This window comes from Lepus europaeus, unplaced genomic scaffold (assembly GCF_033115175.1).
Source record: "Lepus europaeus isolate LE1 unplaced genomic scaffold, mLepTim1.pri SCAFFOLD_3_1, whole genome shotgun sequence".
Classification (NCBI taxonomy): Eukaryota; Metazoa; Chordata; class Mammalia; order Lagomorpha; family Leporidae; genus Lepus; species Lepus europaeus.
Window position 1 is genome coordinate 16,103,112 of NW_026909276.1, and position 16,979 is coordinate 16,120,090.

Consider the following 16,979-nt stretch of genomic DNA (forward strand, 5'->3'; position numbering starts at 1 on the left):
CTGTCATTTTGTGTTCTGGTTGGGAGTCTAAAGTAGAAACTCATTTACTGGCATCATTGCTTTTTTGTATTTTATAAACTGTCCCTCTGATGTTTGTATCAGAACCCAACCCCTGATGTTTTTATGTCTAAAACAAAAACTTTGTAGTCGTGGGGGAAAAAAACAAAACTAGTCTCATCTTCTAACACCTTCAACATCTCACCCAAAAATAGCATTGATTTTGGACATCTGATGGCCAATTTAAGAAAGAATTGATCATCACACTTAGTTGAATTAGTAGTGACTTGAGTTAGTAAATTACCTAATATCAAGCCCACAGAGCTCCCATTTGCCAATTCACTCCCCAAGATGGCCAGGACTGGGTTACGACAAAGCTAGCACCAGAAACGTATTTCTGGGTCTTCCATGTAAGTACTTGAACCATCTCCTGTTGCTTCCCACAGTGCCCATTGCCACCAAGCAGCTAGAATCTGGATAGGAGAAGGACATGTCCCCAGGTGCTCCAATATGAGATGTGGCCATGGCAAGTGGCTCTGAAACCAATAAGCCAAACATTCCTGATGTTAGAGTAGCTTTGTTAATACTAATCTTTTATTTGTTCTTTAGTCCACTTATTCACTACATTTCTTTTGTGTAATATGTCCTAAGCAGTACTCCGGTAATAGCAATACAGGACCAGGTAAGATCTTCCATTTGTAAATTTTCAGATTTGCACTCAAGCAGACATCACTAACTATCGGTTTGTTGAATTCATGTTGGAGGTTATTGGTGATGTTGGATGTTATGCGTAGAGTGTGTAGTAAGAGAAATCACTGTGGTCTCTACGGTCACAAAGGGCTTCCTGAAAAATCTTTGAGCAGAGATGTGATGTGTGATCAGGACAGGTTGAAGTGCTTGCCTGTCAGGCACTTGCATCTACCCCAAAAGGCTAGATTTGAAGAGAAACTTTTGCAAATTTGTTTTATTTAGCAAGCTGAGAGAGATGACACTTCACTCTTCTACCCAAGACATAATCAAATATGAGAATAAAAGGCTTTCTGCATGTGGATGTGCCTGGGTAGCATTCAACTATATGGAAAAACAAGACCCCAGAAGCCACATATTTCAGCATTTTACTAGCATAAACTGTTTAGAATATACAAATCACAAAAGAAAAAGCAGAAAAGGAATTGTCAGGTGATGGAGTAGGAAGTATGCCCAGGGGGACTATATTGAGTTTCTTTGCAGGGTGGTGAAAAAGTATTGGGATCAGATAACGATGAGAGTTGCAAAGCTCTTTATTAAAATAAATTTTAAGAGAAAAAGTTCATATATTCATTGCAGTTGTATGTTGCATGTTTTATAACCATGCTCTATGATTACACTGTGCTCATTAAGTTACAGTGTGCTCAAAAACAATCCTGATGTCTCACATAAAAACATCCCAGGACAGTAGTTTCCTCTGTATGGGGGTTCACAAAGACATTTCATGGGAGGCAAAGGCACAAAAAGGGGTTCAGAGGAGAAGTAAAGTGGGTTGGAACATTACAATGTATGAGGGAACCTATGTCAGTGTCATAGAAACTCACTGTTCCATGGTCACAATCCAGAAACACCCCAACACTACTCAGGGGCATTTTCACATAGTGAGTTAAGGGTGGAACACTGGTGGAAAGGACGTAATGGTTGTTACTCTTCAGGGAGGCCAGGAGAAATGCTTCTTCGAGATTAAGAATGTCACTGGTATCACTTGTGCTGGAATCATAACAGACTCCCAAAATCCAATTGGAAGAGGATGACACATCCACCTCCCAGTAATGCTTGCCAGAGGTGAAGGTCTGAGCACCCCACACAGCAAAGCTCTCTGCTCTCTGGGAATGGCTGGGGACACTGCGATGTCCTTCTCCAACTATTGCACTTCTGAGGTCCTCAGAGAGCCTTAAGTAGCTGTGGGCCACTTCCTTCTTCAGACCATGATCCACTGCAGAAAGAGAATAATCTGATCAGTGAATGTTGTTTCTATGTCCTGAATACAAATGTTTTGTGCCCATGGAATCACTTCCCTTGACTTTGCAAGGAAAACTAACGGAAGAGAGGAAGCACAATGAATTGAGATTTGCTCAACTGAGAAACTGGAGGGTTCAAGTGGCTTTACAGAAAAAAAATCAAATAACAGAGAAAAATAAGAAAACCAACTTGGACATATCACACACTGTGTGAAGTAGGGTTTTGGTTGGTGTGGAGTGTTAATGGTTTCAATAGTTTTGAATATACATGTTTATATTTCTTTGAAAAGAGAGACACAGAGACAGAGAAATGTTCCATCTGCTGGTTCACTCTCCAAATACCCACAACCAGGGCTTGGCCAGGCCTGAGCCAGGAGCCAGGAGCCAGGATCCAGGATCCAATCCTGGTCTGCCACATGGGTAGCAGGGATCCATATATTAGGGAAAACATCTGCTGCCTCCCAAGGTGTGCATTAGCAGAAAGCTGGATGGAAGCAGGAATGGGAATGAATCCCAGGCACTTTGCTACAGAATACAGGTGCCCAAGATACTTACTGCTGTGCCAAATGCCTACCACTGGATAGCATGTATTGAGAGCAACCTACAACTTGTACTTTCTTGGCTAGAAAGCTGTTTTTTGAGTTTTGTTTAATTCCATTAGTAAATAACCCTGTTTGAAATATGATACTTATTAATTGGGAAATAAGCTATACATCTGAATATTTCAACATAAAACACATGTCCCAATAAGTAATATCTCTAAAGAATGTCCTGACTTCAGCTTATCTGTTCAGAACGTGGATTTCGCCCAATCTGGGTTTCAAACCTCTGCTCTCTGAACTATTGTCTAGTGCAGGCCTAACATCATTGCACTGAATTCACAGATCTCTCGTCATTTAATTGTTTTCAGAATCAGGAGATAGCATTGGAATGGGTCTGCTTTTGACAATTTCTCATTTTTGGGGTTGGTCAAATCTTTCTGAGTTTATCAATGATAATAGCTACTTTAGCAGTGCATGATAAATATACTAGGCATATAGGACAAATTAAAAAATCAAGTGCCATATTTAAACTTTAAGAAATGCAGTGAGATGGGGCCGGTGTTGTAGCATAGTGGTTCAGGCTGCTGCCTATGACACTGGCATCCCATAGGAGTGCCAGTTAGTTCATGTCCCAGCTGTTCCACATCTGATCCAGGTCCCTGATAATGGCCTGGGGAAGCAGCAGAAGATGACCCAAAGTTTGAGCATCTGCTACCTTTGTGGAGATGCAGAAGATGCTCCTGGCTCCTGGTTCATGGATTTGGCTGTGCTAGCCATGGTCATTGTGACCATCTTGGGAGTGAAACAACAGATGAAAGAGCTCCCTTACTGTCTCTCCCTACAAAAATTGCAGTGAACACGGCCAACATACAGTCTTGACTGCCACACTAAGAATTGAGCATTGTATCCCTTAATCAAATCATCTGAATATCTTCCCATACTCTGCTTATGTCAGCATGCTTATTTACAAAGTTCAGCTTTGATCACTGTAATGTGATTAAGCAAAGTGAGAAGACACAGTTTCAAAAAAACCTGTAGGATTTTCAGGGAAGGTGAATGAAATAAAATGGGAAATGGCTCAGGCACAAAAGCAGTGAAGAAGAAGGAAATTAGGGCTGGAAGGATGGAGACTGAGGCTCACCTTTGAAGTTGTATAGCATCTCTGTGAGTCCAGTGATGTGCCATAACATCAGCTCTGGGTTAACCCGCTGGGGATTGAGTGTCTGTACCAGTTCTGCTCTGTAAAGAATCACACCAGGGACACTCCAGGTCAAAGGGCAATCACAGGGTCAAGACAACATTACCAGATGCAAATCCAAACTATTTCATCAGGAATTTTCCCATTATTGGCTAATAAGAATAAATTTTATTCACTTCCTTTGGAGAAATAAAATTAGTACTTTTATCTAAATTTCACATCAAAGCCATTTGCCTCTTTCTTCTCAGACATTATCCAACCTGTGGAATGACAGTCATCCCATTCCCCCCTGTACCCCTCACTTGACTTCAGGGAAAGCAGAGATCCTGGGTAGCTTACAGAGAGCAGGGCTTTTAGGCAGAATCTATGGGAATTCAGTCGACAGACATCCCCAACAGTACAGTCAATAGGATCTGCACTGAGCCAGGAGGCTGTGAGTTTTCTACCAAGCAAGGGAATGGAATTCCAGACTGGCAGCCATGGTCCTGAGGGAGCTGAGGTGGCTGATGCCCCCATCCAGCCTGCCACTGGGGCAGGCTGAGAGGGCAGGACCTGCTCACTGCTGCTCCCAGGAGTGAATCCTCCCTCCTCCTCCCCTGCTGTGGGAATTCCTCTTTCCTGTGTCTTTTTTCCCTTTCCCTCTCTCAAGGGTGGGGCCTCCTCTGGGATTTCTCAGAATAATCTGTCCATAAAGGTTGGTTGGGGCAGTTCCAGAGGAAGGGGAGGAGAGAAGGTGAAACAAAGCCCAGAAAGTCAAATCATTGTTTTTGCATATGTGAATTCAGCCACATCTCATCTGGCACCAAAGAGTAGAAAACCTCAGGATCCCTTATCAAACAAAACAGTAAATAGTCAGGGAGATCCAAGTTAATCACTCAAAACAGAAGCATCTGCTACATCAACAAGAGCACAAGTTTCTTACACATTGGAGATTCTCACTGTAAACTTACCTTTCTAATACACTCCCAATATCCTGCAAGAAAAAAAATTAAAAAATATTTAGTCATGAGAACTCTCTCCTCTGTGCTCTATAAAATTCTTGCTTTAGTATTTTTCAATCATGTATTTTCTTCTGGTTCTCTGCGAAGAGGTATCAGAGTCTGTTAATAACAGACTAAGAGCTGGTCCAAGAAGGACTTCCTCTGTGTGAATTCAGAAGATGGCATTCAGGACGAAGCTGTGCAACAATGTAAAAAGTTCTAGGTTGCAGGGTCACTCGCCCCCACTCATATTCCAGAGAGAGGTCTGACCTCTACTGACATTTATTGCAAAGTGGGGAAACCTCTGAAAATCAGAGTGCGCTGGCATTGATTACCAAAACTTGCTTAGGCAAAGGTCAAGGCCTCAATGTCTTCAGAAAATACTTTTCAGTTTGGGCACCACAGTGTTTATGGAGGCAGGAGTAGGGAATTTTATTTTATTTTATTTTTTTTTTTTTGGTCAAGGGCAATTGGATAGTGATGCCATCATACATAGACATTCCAAATTAACAGCTGAGAAATAAATATTCTGCAGATTTTTTAAATTTTCTGGAGTTGCCTCGGCAAGGCCAAACCAATTGGTTTCCCAGACCTTCTATAACACTCTGATTGGACATTCAGCACCCCTGAAGGGCAATATAGATTGAAAATCAATTTAAAAATGCAACCATTTTGTGCTCACTGAGCTCCTGGATAATTTTTTCTAGAGTACTTTTCTTGCTTGCACTGCAGAGAATTTTATCCAGTGTGAATTATGACAGAGGAAAGCACGCAAACGATTATCAGATTATACAGAACCAAGTGATTGGGCAAAAATAAAGATGCAGGGCAACAGACCCGAATCCTGCCGCGGAATAAGTCGTGATATGTGCAGGTAATATTTTCAGGTTCTTATGACCTTGCCCAGGAAAGCACTTCTTTCCCCGAACAAGGGCTCTCCCGGCTCACCTGCAGTAACTCCAGGTCAGGCTTCCGGCATGCCTCAGCCAGCTCTCTGTACGTTTCTTTCACCTGGTGTTTCTGTTGCATCATTCTCATCTCACTGTCCTTGAGCTGCTGGGAAATCTCCTGTGCTTCTCTGTGCAGGGCCTGCAGCTGCAGTTGCTCCTCCTCATAGAGAAGTATATGCAACTTCTGGTACTGAGCTTTTATCATCAACTCCCTTATGGACACATATTCCTGTGGAGATATTGGGTTAAAGAATACATATCCTCATGCTGAACTGGCAATATTATTTCTCCATTTGCCTGAGATACTGATACCCCTAGGATTGCCTCATCAAGTTCCTGCTGTCCCAGTTCCCATGCATCTACTTGCTAACGTGCCTGCGATGGAAGCATTGGAGGGCCCAAGTGCTTGGGCCTTTACCATCCATATGGGAGACCCTGATGAAGTTTCAGCCTCCTGTCATCCTGTGCCAGCCACTATAATTTAGGGAATGAACTAGTGCATGGATGTTCCCCTCACCCTATCTTTCAACTAAATAAAATTTTCAAAATGTACGTCTCTTCTCCAGACTTTCTGCCTCACCCATGCAAAACCTCTTGAGTACATGCAAATCTTTTCTGTGTGTGCCTCCTGTAGGTTCTTAGCCTTATTCTCTGTTTAAATCAAGACTCACCAAAGGATCTCAGGTGTCCCCACCCTTCTCTTTCTCCCTCCTTTTCTGAAGCTTCTTCAGGATTTTGACCCCATCAACTACTTTGACTGTAGTAGTAACCTTCTTAATTTTGTTCTGTTCCTTTGCCTGATTCTTCTAAATAATTAAACATATTTAGGTACATTCCCCATCACACGGAGTAGTGTAGAAAGACTTCATTTCCTTCATAGATATGATTCTACTTTTCACTGCTTCTTCATAGCCATACTTAGTGCTGTCTTTAGTGCTGGAGAAGGTTGATGTAAACCTTCAGGGTTGGACTTGGAGTATCTGTGATGACCTGTCTCCACTACGCCCTGGTATACTTCTCACTACGTGTCTTGGCTGGCACAGGATTTGTGATTACTGAGTTACCATTTGAAACCACCACTTCTTCTGGGAGGAAATCACGAACTCTTCATGGTAACCAGAATTTGCTAAAGCAGTATGGTGATTGTAAAGCATTACAGTAATTGAAGAACATCTTTTTCATTCTTACCATGAATGAATGCGCCTTTTTAATTTCCTGTGTCACATTGTTTTTCAATTCCTGGAAACGTTCCCATAAAGTATTCATTTCCTTTAAAAGTTTTTCCTGCAGAATAATTATGAGATTTAGCCACATGGACTATATTCTTACATATTTCCCTCCCTTACTTATTGGAAATGGCAGTGGTTGTGAGAATAGTATTGAGACTACTAATGTTTTTTCTTCTGTTCTCTTTTTCTGATAATAGTAAATTTGAATAAAGTAGAGTGGTCATATTTTCCCAAGTTGACCTAATTTGAGTCTTAGATTTGGGATATTAAAGGTGGTAGAAAATTACAACAAGGCTGTCCTAGTGTAGAGAGCTCATTGGCCACCTGCTAGACAGTATTCCATGTGGGCACCAGGTCGTGTCCTGGCTCCTCCACTTCTGCCTCATCTCCCTTCTGATGGCCTGTAAAAGCAATGGAAGGTGACCCAAGTGCTTGGACATCTGACACCCACATGAAAGACCCAAAAGAGGATCCTGAGTCCCAGCTTCAGCCTGGCCCACCCTGGTCATGAGGATATTTGGGTTAAAAACCTCAAAATGGATGCTAATTCTCTCTCTCTCTCTCTCTCTCTCTCTCTCTCTCTGTGTGTGTGTACATTGGCCCTTGAAATAAGTAAATAAATTTTGAAAATAAAAGAAGAAATTACGACAGAAATTTTGAATAAAGTCAATAAAATCTACTTCCTTAGAAACAGTGTTTATGCCACTTGGCTGTGAAGCAGTCACAGTTGCAGCCCAAGCCCAAGTTTCTGCTGCTGACCACTTGCACTGCACCTGCACCAACTGCACATGTGTGGACAGTGCTTCAAAGAGACTCCCCTTCAGGACAGCCCAACCTAATTGTGCCTATGTTGGCACATTGAGCACCAACATGGAAGGACACATTTACATCTTGGGATTCACAGGGAAAAATCACCACCCTCACAGTCTCCATTCTCATACATTTCCACTCCATTTCCATAAGTCCCCATCTTTCTGTCTAGTTTAGAATCCCAGAGAATCCACATGGCTCTGGAGGCATTACTCACCCGGGACTCCTCAGCAGCACATTCCACCATGGTGTGGCCATGTGTCTCGGGCTGTGGGCATTCAGAGAGAGGCTCACAGTATAGACTCTTGTCAGCATCATTGAGGATCCCTTCTGCTTCCATCTGTGCCACAGGGACCTGCTCCTGCAACCTGGTGACCTGGTTCAATCGGTACTGTCTGGAAGCAGCAGCCAGCTTCTTGAGCACATCATTGGTTTTGAAGTTGGTCTTCTCTGACATCTCCTTACACATGGGGCAGCACATGGGAGTCTCAGCTTCCTCCCAGCTCAGACAAAGACAAGATCTACAGAAGTTGTGTCCACAGTCTATGGTGACTGGGTCTAGGAAGAAGTTCATGCAAATTGGGCATGTGAGTTCCCGCTGGAAGGCTTGCAATGTGGCTGGATCCATGACTTTAGTAAGATCCTTTAAGAAACAGAAACCAATAAAGTTGTTCTACCCTGATGAGAGAAAGCAAAGATCTGCATGCAGTTTCTCCCCCTACTTGCCCCCATAGAAAAATAGACACCATGAATGGAGACATCCTGGGTCTACAATCTGACAGAACTAAGAAAGTAATACATGTATTATGGTTGTTTAAAGTAAGAACCTGGGTTGGTACTTGGCACAACAGGTTAAAACCCTGGCCTGCAAGGTCTGCAGATGCCAGGCAGTTTGCATCCTGGCTGCTCTACTTCAGAACCAGCTCCCTGCTGATTTATCTGTAAAGGGAGCAGAGGATGACCCGTGTCCTTGGGCCATTGCCCCCCCCATGAGAAGTCCCAGAAAAAGATCCTGGCTCCTGGCTTCTGATTGGGTAAGCTCTGGCCATTGGGAACTTTAGGAGAGTGAACCAGAGAATCAAAGACCACCCATTCTCTCCCTGTCTCTACCTCTTTATAAAACTATTTCTTTCAAATAATTAAAAAAAGAAACCCTTCAACTAAATAATGAAAAAGTATGTAACAAATTTCTTTGGAGAAATTTAAGATTATGCTAAAAAATGAGATGATTCCAAGGTTTATTTTCATTAGCTCATTGGCTTAGAAACAACACAAGATCAGTATTTCTTTCTGAATCTCTCTACCTCTTCCTCCTCCTCCTCCTTCTTCTCTCTCTTTCTCTCTCTCTCTCCCCCTTCTTCTCTGCTAGTCATTGGCTTTAATGGTCACAAAACCATGGGGCTCCATACTAAAAGTCTATATCTGCTGTCTTCCAGCTCACAGAGGGACTTATCTGAAGAAATCAATTAAGAGATTAGTCTTAATCTAAGAGTATTGGATTAACCAGTGTTAAGCTGAATGTTCAACTTCTAAAACATTAAGCAGGTGGGTTTCTTTTTCAACTTTAACCCAAGGCCTTTTCTTCAAGTAATAAAATACAAAAATCGTATTCACTTTGAGAAAATATGATTGTCACAGAGTCAGTTCATGTCATCAGACAGATTGTCACATTCCGGAAATGTGAACAGTCAACTACAGCAATGGGCAGCAATTGCCCTATTGTGTTTTCAATATTTATTTACTTGTTTGATGGTTAGAGTCACACAGAGAGAGAAACAAAGGCAGAGAGAGAGAGGGAGAGAGAGAGGGGAGAGAGAGTGGTCTTCCATCCTCTGTTTCACTCCCTAATTGGTTACAATGGCTGGAGCTGTGTCAATCGAAGCCAGGAGCCAGGAGTTTCTTCTGGTCTCCCATGTGGGTACAAGGAACCAAGGACTTGGACAATCATCTACTGCTTTCCCAGGCCACAGTAGAGAGCTGGATCAAAAGTGGAGCAGCCAGGACTATATCTAGCACCATTATAGGATGTCGGCACTGCAGGCGGCGGCTTTACCTGCTATGCCACACTGCTGGCCTCTGCCCAATTGTCCTTTAAATCAAGCCCCCAAAATGATAATGAACACTGGATTTCCTTCCAATTCTAGAATATCCATAGATGCAGATAATGAAGCATGAATGATTCATCCTTATTTTCCCAAAGAGACAGATGTCATATCTTGGGAGCACTTTTCTGTTGGTTGACTCTATTTTGAATATTTTCCACAATTAGTCTACAAAGCAAGGTAGCACACTCTTAAATAATGGTTTTCAAATTATTTCAACACATTTAGGAACATTTTGATTTGTATAAAGGCTCCTATTCATTTCTCAGTAACCACAGAAAATTGGTTCCGCCAGACCTGGGCAGACAGCAAAATTCACAGATGCTCAATCCCTTATATAAATGGTATGGTGTGGAACTTGCTGTGGCTTAGCAGGTAAAGCTGCCACCCGCAGTACTGGCAAGCACATACAGGTGTCGTTTGAGTCCCGGCTACTCCATTTCTGATACAGCTCCCTGCTATAGCCTGTGCATGTTGTAGAAGGCAGCCCAAGTCCTTAGGCCCTGATAGGAGACCTGCAGGAGGCTCCTGGCTCCTGGCTTCAGATTGGCCCAGCTCCGGCCATTGTGGCCACTAGGGAGTTAACTAACAGATGGAAGAAATCTCTCTCTCTCTCTGACTTGTGACTTGTGTAAAAATTAAAAACAGAAATCTTTAACAACTTACAATCTAGTAATGCATAAAGACATGGAATACAAAGTCAAATAATTTATCACACAAATCAATATATACGAATGTTCTAATCATGGATACTTTCCTTATCAATATAATTTCAGATAAGTAGGAAAGCCACAGGATAGCTTTGAGAAAACATCTGTAACCTGATCGATAAGCTTAAAGTATTTTTGTAAAAGAAATTGAACATGAAAACCTATCCTCTAAATTTGATACAGTGTGTGCTCACCTCTGGAAGTGTAGATGTGGTTGGTCTTCAGCTCTCCAATGCACAGCTGCTTCCAGTTCAAGACCTTCTCTTCTGGCCTAAACTCCTCTGGGTGTGTCCCCTTTTATAGGATTTCACCTGACCCACCCACCAAACCCACTCACTGAGAGCACCTCTGTCTTTAGAACTGATTGGATTTGCATAATGAGATTACAGGGAAGGTGGAAAAGTGATTCATTGGATTAGCACAGTACAGAAAACAGTACCCAAGGGCTAAGAGACAAGCAAAATGTCGACTGGGTTTGGGAGATGTGGGGAAGTTGACTGGATGCAAATAGTTTCCCAAGAAATTTTCACTGAGGGCTGAGAGTGCCACGTTTTGGAACAAGCTGACACTGGCAGAACGTGAGAGGGCAGCGGGAGAATGGCAGAAGTCTCTGTGGCTCTCCTCTGCCTCAGAGGAACCACCTCTTCCATGCTGCCACTCCCCTTGCAAGACTTTGATCCTGTTGTAGCTTACATCACAAACCTCCTGCACCCATAGTTAGGCTCTTTCAGATGCTGCTCCCTAGATTGTTCCAATTCTGTGAATGTCTGCCATTGTTTTTTTTCCCAAAGTGCCCCCAGATCTCTGCTCCATGGTCTCAGATGTTTCCTTAAATGGTTAACTTAGGGGATGGCCTTCTGCATAGTGTGTTAGGTCAGTACTGCTCACAAGGCTGGCCTTCCATGTGGGAGCTCTGGTTTAGTCCCAGCAGCTCCACTACCAATCCAGCTCCCTATTTTCATGCCTGAGGAAGCAGTGGCAAATGATCCAAAAATGTGGCCTTCTGTCTCCCACTGGGAGACCTAGTATAAGCTCTGGCTCCTTCTCTGCTCAGACTAAACTATTATTAATCACTCAGGATACACCATGATATTTCTGTAGAAAATCATTTTACACATTCCACAACAGGATTTTCCAAAGGCTTCCTTGCCAGAACTTCAGCATTTAATGCATATGGCATCAGAAAAATAACAGAGAATTATTAATTTATAAGACACACAATTACAATAGGCAAAAATTTTATAATTAATTTTAGTTTTTTCTTTCCTTTTTTTTTGACATATAGAGTTAGTGAGAGAGAGACGGAGAGAAAGGTCTTCCTTCCATTGTTTTTCACCCCCCAAATGGCCGCCATGCCCAGAGCCAGGACTCAGGTGCTTCCTCCTGGTCTCCCATGTGGGTGGTGGGGCCCAAGCACTTGGGCCATCTTCCACTGCCTTTCCAGGCCAAAGCAGAGAGCTGGACTGGAAGAGGAGCAACCGGGTCTAGAACCCATTACCCACAGGGGATGCTGGCACTGCAGGCAGAGGATTAACCAAGTGAGCCATGGCCCCGGCCCCTATAATTATTTCTTAGACACATGGACCTGACCTGAGAGCAATATAGGACTGCTTATCGCTGAGTTATAAAATAAAAATTCCTCTATTTTCACGATTTAAGGTAAAAAACTTGAATCTATTTCTTTGGACCCAGTCCTCACCTGATGATTGGAATTGGTCCTCTGCAACTTCCAGGGATGGATGCTGGGTATGGTAGGTGTTCTGAGTTCCCGGGGCTCTGAAGGATCAGGAGGTTTCCACAGCCCAGTCAACACCAAGTCTCAGAGCTGAAGAAACCTTGACTGGGTGAGGTCTTTATATGAAGAGGAGCAAGCCTCACCCTGATGTGGTTATTGAGGCACTGAGGCCTGGGGGGAGGGGCACTGTGTCCCATCATCCTTTGGGTGAACTCCTTTCCAGGGTATTTGGTTAACAGCAATTGGATCAATCTCAAACTGCAAAAGTGCTCTTGATTGAAATGCTTAATTATTTGAGAGTTGATATTTGTAAATATTTGAAATCCAGATATCCTCTTATTATACCCACCAAGAGGTTATTATGTCCAAAAGCCTATATTAATAGAAAGGTGAATTCTATTTTGACACTCACAAATCAATCCAAGGAAGTTATGAATAGGGTTGGACATATCAATAAATATCAAGGAAAGAACATCTGGAGATATAACACTGAAGAAGCTCCTGGGTCAGCCTGAACAGCCCAAACTGTCCAGCGGTTTGTAGAGTGAAATAGCTGATGGCAGATCTCTTTCTCACTGTCTCTCCCCCTCATTCATCAGCAAAGGCTATTTATATATAATAAATTAGAAATGATAATTAACTGCTCATGTAAAAGCATTTTAATAAGACATACATTTTTTCTTAGAATTCCCCAAAATTGCTAGTAGTTATGTAGTTTAAATGAAAGGCTTTCATTGTTATGTGAAAGAAATGCATATGGGGCTGGTGCTGTGGTGCAGTGAGTTACCACCCTAGCCTGAGGCACTGGCATCCCATATGGGTTCCAATTCAAGACCCAGCTACTCCACTTCCAACCCATCTCTCTGCTATGGCCTGGGAAAGCAGTAGAAGATGGCCCAAGTCCTTGGTCCTCTGCAGCCTTGTGGGAGACCTGGAGGAAACTCCTGGCTCCTGGCTGAGGATCAGTGCATCTCTGACCATTGCAGCCAATCGGGGAGTGAATTCTGATGGAAGACCTCTCTCCCTGTCTCAGTTTCTCTCCCTCTCTCTCTCTCTCTCTCTCTCTCTGCATCTCTGCCTCTCCTCTCTCTAACTCTGACTTGCAAATAAATAAACAGATCTTAAAACAAAGAAAACTACAAAATGCCACTCATTTGGTAATTTCAGTTTCATGAACCTGTGGATGAAGGGATTATGAGAATGAGGGTGGCCCATTTGTCTCGTGAGTGATGATTGATGGATTATGTACATATGAATTGTATAAAGTTAAGCCAGATGCAGAAAGGACCATGGAGCACAAGTGGAAGGTGAAGATCTTATCTAAAGTGACACCAAAACAGAAATGGGACTTAAAATGACAACGATTATCAGAAATTAAATGGAAACTTTTTTTTTGTTTTTTCCAAGATTTTATTCCTTTAATTAAAGTCAGAGAAACAGAGTGAAAGAAAAATAGAGACAGACAGAGAGAGAGAGAGGGAGAGAGAGAGAGAGAGAGAGAGAGAGAGAGAAAGAGTTAGTTCACTCCACAAATGGTGGCAATGATTTGGCTAGTCCAAGCCAGGAAGGAACCAGAGCTTATTCCAGGTCTCCAGTGAGAGGCAGAGGGCCCAGCTCTTGAGCCATTTGCCACTGCTTTCTCAGGAATGAAAGTAGGCAGCTGGGCGGGAATTGGTGCAGCTGGGACTGAAACCACAGCTCCCACATGGAAAGATAGCCTTATGAGCAGTAGTGACCTAACACACTATGCAGAAGACCTAAGTTAACCATTTAAGGAAACATCTGAGACCATGGAGCAGAGGCCTGGGGGCCATGTTGGGGAAAAAATAATGGCAGACATTCACAGAATTGGAACAATATCTGTGTGATAAATTATCTGAATTTTAATTCCATGTCTTCATGCATTACTAGGTTTTAAGGTTTATGGATTTCTATTACCAAATACACAACTTATAAAGGAATGCATGCACAGTGTGCTATGCACATTGGAAGCTTCAGAGTGTGTTCTGAATATTTAGACATTACATCCTTAACATTACTTTACAATGAGAGGATACAGGGGAATCCTATACCATCTATATAACGGATCGAGAATCTGTGAATTGTGGTATCTGCCAACGTCTTGTGGCAGCAATTTCCTGTGGTCACTGACAAATGAATAATAGTTTTTATGGGAATCAAAATAATCCTAAATGTGTCAAGATGATTTGAAAACCCTTATTTTAAGGATCTACTTCCTATCCCTGAAAAACCTTTGCTTTGTAGATTAAATATGTAAAATATTCAAAATAGAGCCCAGGAAGAGAAACGTGCTCCCCAGAAATGGCATCCGCCGCTTTTCACAGCAGAACTGATTCCTTTGGGGATCAGATAATAGTTTGTTGGAGGGGCCGTCTTGTTTCTTGTAGGATATGAACAGAATGCCTGATCTCTACACAGTAGGTGCCAGTAGGGACAACCAAACATATTTCCAAGCATCAACAAATGTCCTCTGGAGGGAAAGCTACTTCCAGTTGGAATTATTGAATTAAACAATTGGAGAACAAATACAGGTTCTTCAAATCTAGATGAACATGCAGGGCAGTAACCCATAAGATCATTAGTAGGTTTACTTATGAAAACCTAAGTGTGGGCCTGCGCCATGGCTCACTTGCTTAATCCTCCTCCTGCGGCACCAGCATCCCATATGGGTGCCGATTCTAGTCTCAGTAGCTCCTCTTCCTGTCCAGTTCTCTGCTGTGACCCGGGAAGGCAGTGGAGGATGGCCCAAGTGCTGGGGCCCCTGCACCGGCATGGGAGACCAGGAGGAAGCACCTGGCTCCTGGCTTTGGACCGGCATAGCTCTGGCCATAGTGACCATTTGGAGGGTGAACCAACGGAAGGAAGACCTTTCTCTCTGTCTCTTTCTCTCACTGTCTAACTCTATCTGTCAAATAAAAAAAAAAATAAGTGCACCAGCAAATTAGTATCATTGTGAAATGAAACACAAACCAATTAGCTATACTCTAGAAAAAGCTACCATTTCATATGCACACTGTAAAGAATTTAAGGTAAGTGTTTAAGGATAAGATGATGGAGAAATGTAGTATCCCCCAAAATCTGTTCTTACCTGGTTGTGGGAGGAAGGTCACTGATATACTGAGGAATGAGGTCAGAGTCCTCTGAAATTCTGCAGAGGCCACATGGCCTTCACTTGACAGAAGCCACCCAGAGCCACTCCAGCTATATAGAAACTGTGTGGCTTGGGGCAAGTGTTGAGGTACACCAGGTAAAGCTGCCACCGGCATCCAATATGGATGCTGGTTCAAGTCCCAGCTGCTCCACTTCTGATCCAGCTCCCTGCTAATATGCTAATTGGGGAGAGTAGCAGAAGAAGGTCAAGTGCTTGGGCCCTTGCATCCATGTGGGAGACCTGGAAGAAGCTCCAGACTCCTGGCTTCAGCTTATCCCAGACTTGGCCATGCGCCATTTGGGAAGTGAACCCCTGGATGGAAGATTCTCTCTCTCTCTCTCTCTCTCTCTCTCTCTCTCTCTCCCTTCTTCCCTCCCTCCCTCCCTCCCTCATTCTTTCCCTCCCTCTTTTCCTCCCTCCCTCCCTCCCTCCCTCTCTGTGTCTGCCTGAAATGACACCTTAACAGATAAGAGGGACCCCATCTTGAGAAAGCAACCCCACTATGGATCTCAAGTCTGAAACTAAGGTCTAAAACTAAGACAATAACAACAGTACACTACATCCTGCTTGGCAAAACCTAGAAATCTTCCACTGTCTTCCACTGTCTTTCCAGGCCAAAGCAGAGCACTGGACTGAAAGAGGAGCAACTGGGACTAGAACCAGGTGCCCACAGGGGATGCTGGTGCCGCAGGCAGAGGATTAACCAAGTGAGCCATGGCCCTGGCCCCTATAATTATTTCTCAGATACATGAACCTTACCTGAGAGCAATATAGGACTTCTTATCACTGAGTTATAAAATAAAAATTCCTTGATAGATGGACATTTAAAACTGAAAGCCTTATTCAAATATCACCACTCATATATATATAGAAATAGAAATATATATAAATATATATATATAAAACTACAAGCCATACACAATATATACAATATATATAATATATATTGTGTATAAATATTTATATAATTGCATATCAATATGTATTTAAATAAATATATATTTATATATATACAATATATATAAATATATGTATAAAACTGCAAGCAACCCAGCACTAGAATCCTCCTTAGTTTAAACAACTACAACGGGGTCTGTGCCATGGTGCAGGGAGGTAATCCTCCGCCTGTGGCGCCAGCATCCAATATGGGTGCCAGTTCTAGTCCTGGCTGCTCCTCTTGCAACCCAGCTCTCTGCTACAGCCTCAAAAAGCAGTGAAAGATGGCCCAGGTGCTTGAGCCCCTGAACCTGCATGGGAGACTGGCAGGAGGCACCTGACCCTGCCTTTCATTTGGCATTTCTCCAGTCATTGCAGCCTTTTGAGGAGTGAGCCAATGGAGGGAAGACTTTTCTCTCTATCTCTCCCTTTCACTGTCTCTAACTCTACCTCTCAAGTAAATAAATAAAATCTTTGAAAAAAATTAAAGCAACTACAACTGATATTCCACCCAGAATAATAGATGAAGGAAATTCATTATGTGCTCCAAATATAAAATAACAATTAATGTCTATGGAAACAATGACACTCAATAAAATGTTACAATTGTAAATAAATATATACAAACAT

General features: G+C 42.7%; 2 protein-coding genes across 2 annotated transcripts in view; one reads left to right on the top strand and one right to left on the bottom strand.

Moving 5' to 3' along the window:
• Positions 1-16,979, top strand: part of LOC133755253 (sodium-dependent neutral amino acid transporter B(0)AT1-like) — a 628,988-nt gene that overhangs the window by 394,260 nt on the left and 217,749 nt on the right.
• LOC133755062 (tripartite motif-containing protein 64-like) lies at positions 1,467-6,969 on the bottom strand. The gene is made up of 5 exons (XM_062185368.1): positions 6,844-6,969; positions 5,654-5,884; positions 4,676-4,698; positions 3,669-3,766; positions 1,467-1,960 (listed from the first exon to the last, which is right to left on the bottom strand). The coding sequence occupies exons 1-5, from the start codon at positions 6,967-6,969 to the stop codon at positions 1,467-1,469; spliced, it is 972 nt and encodes a 323-aa protein (XP_062041352.1).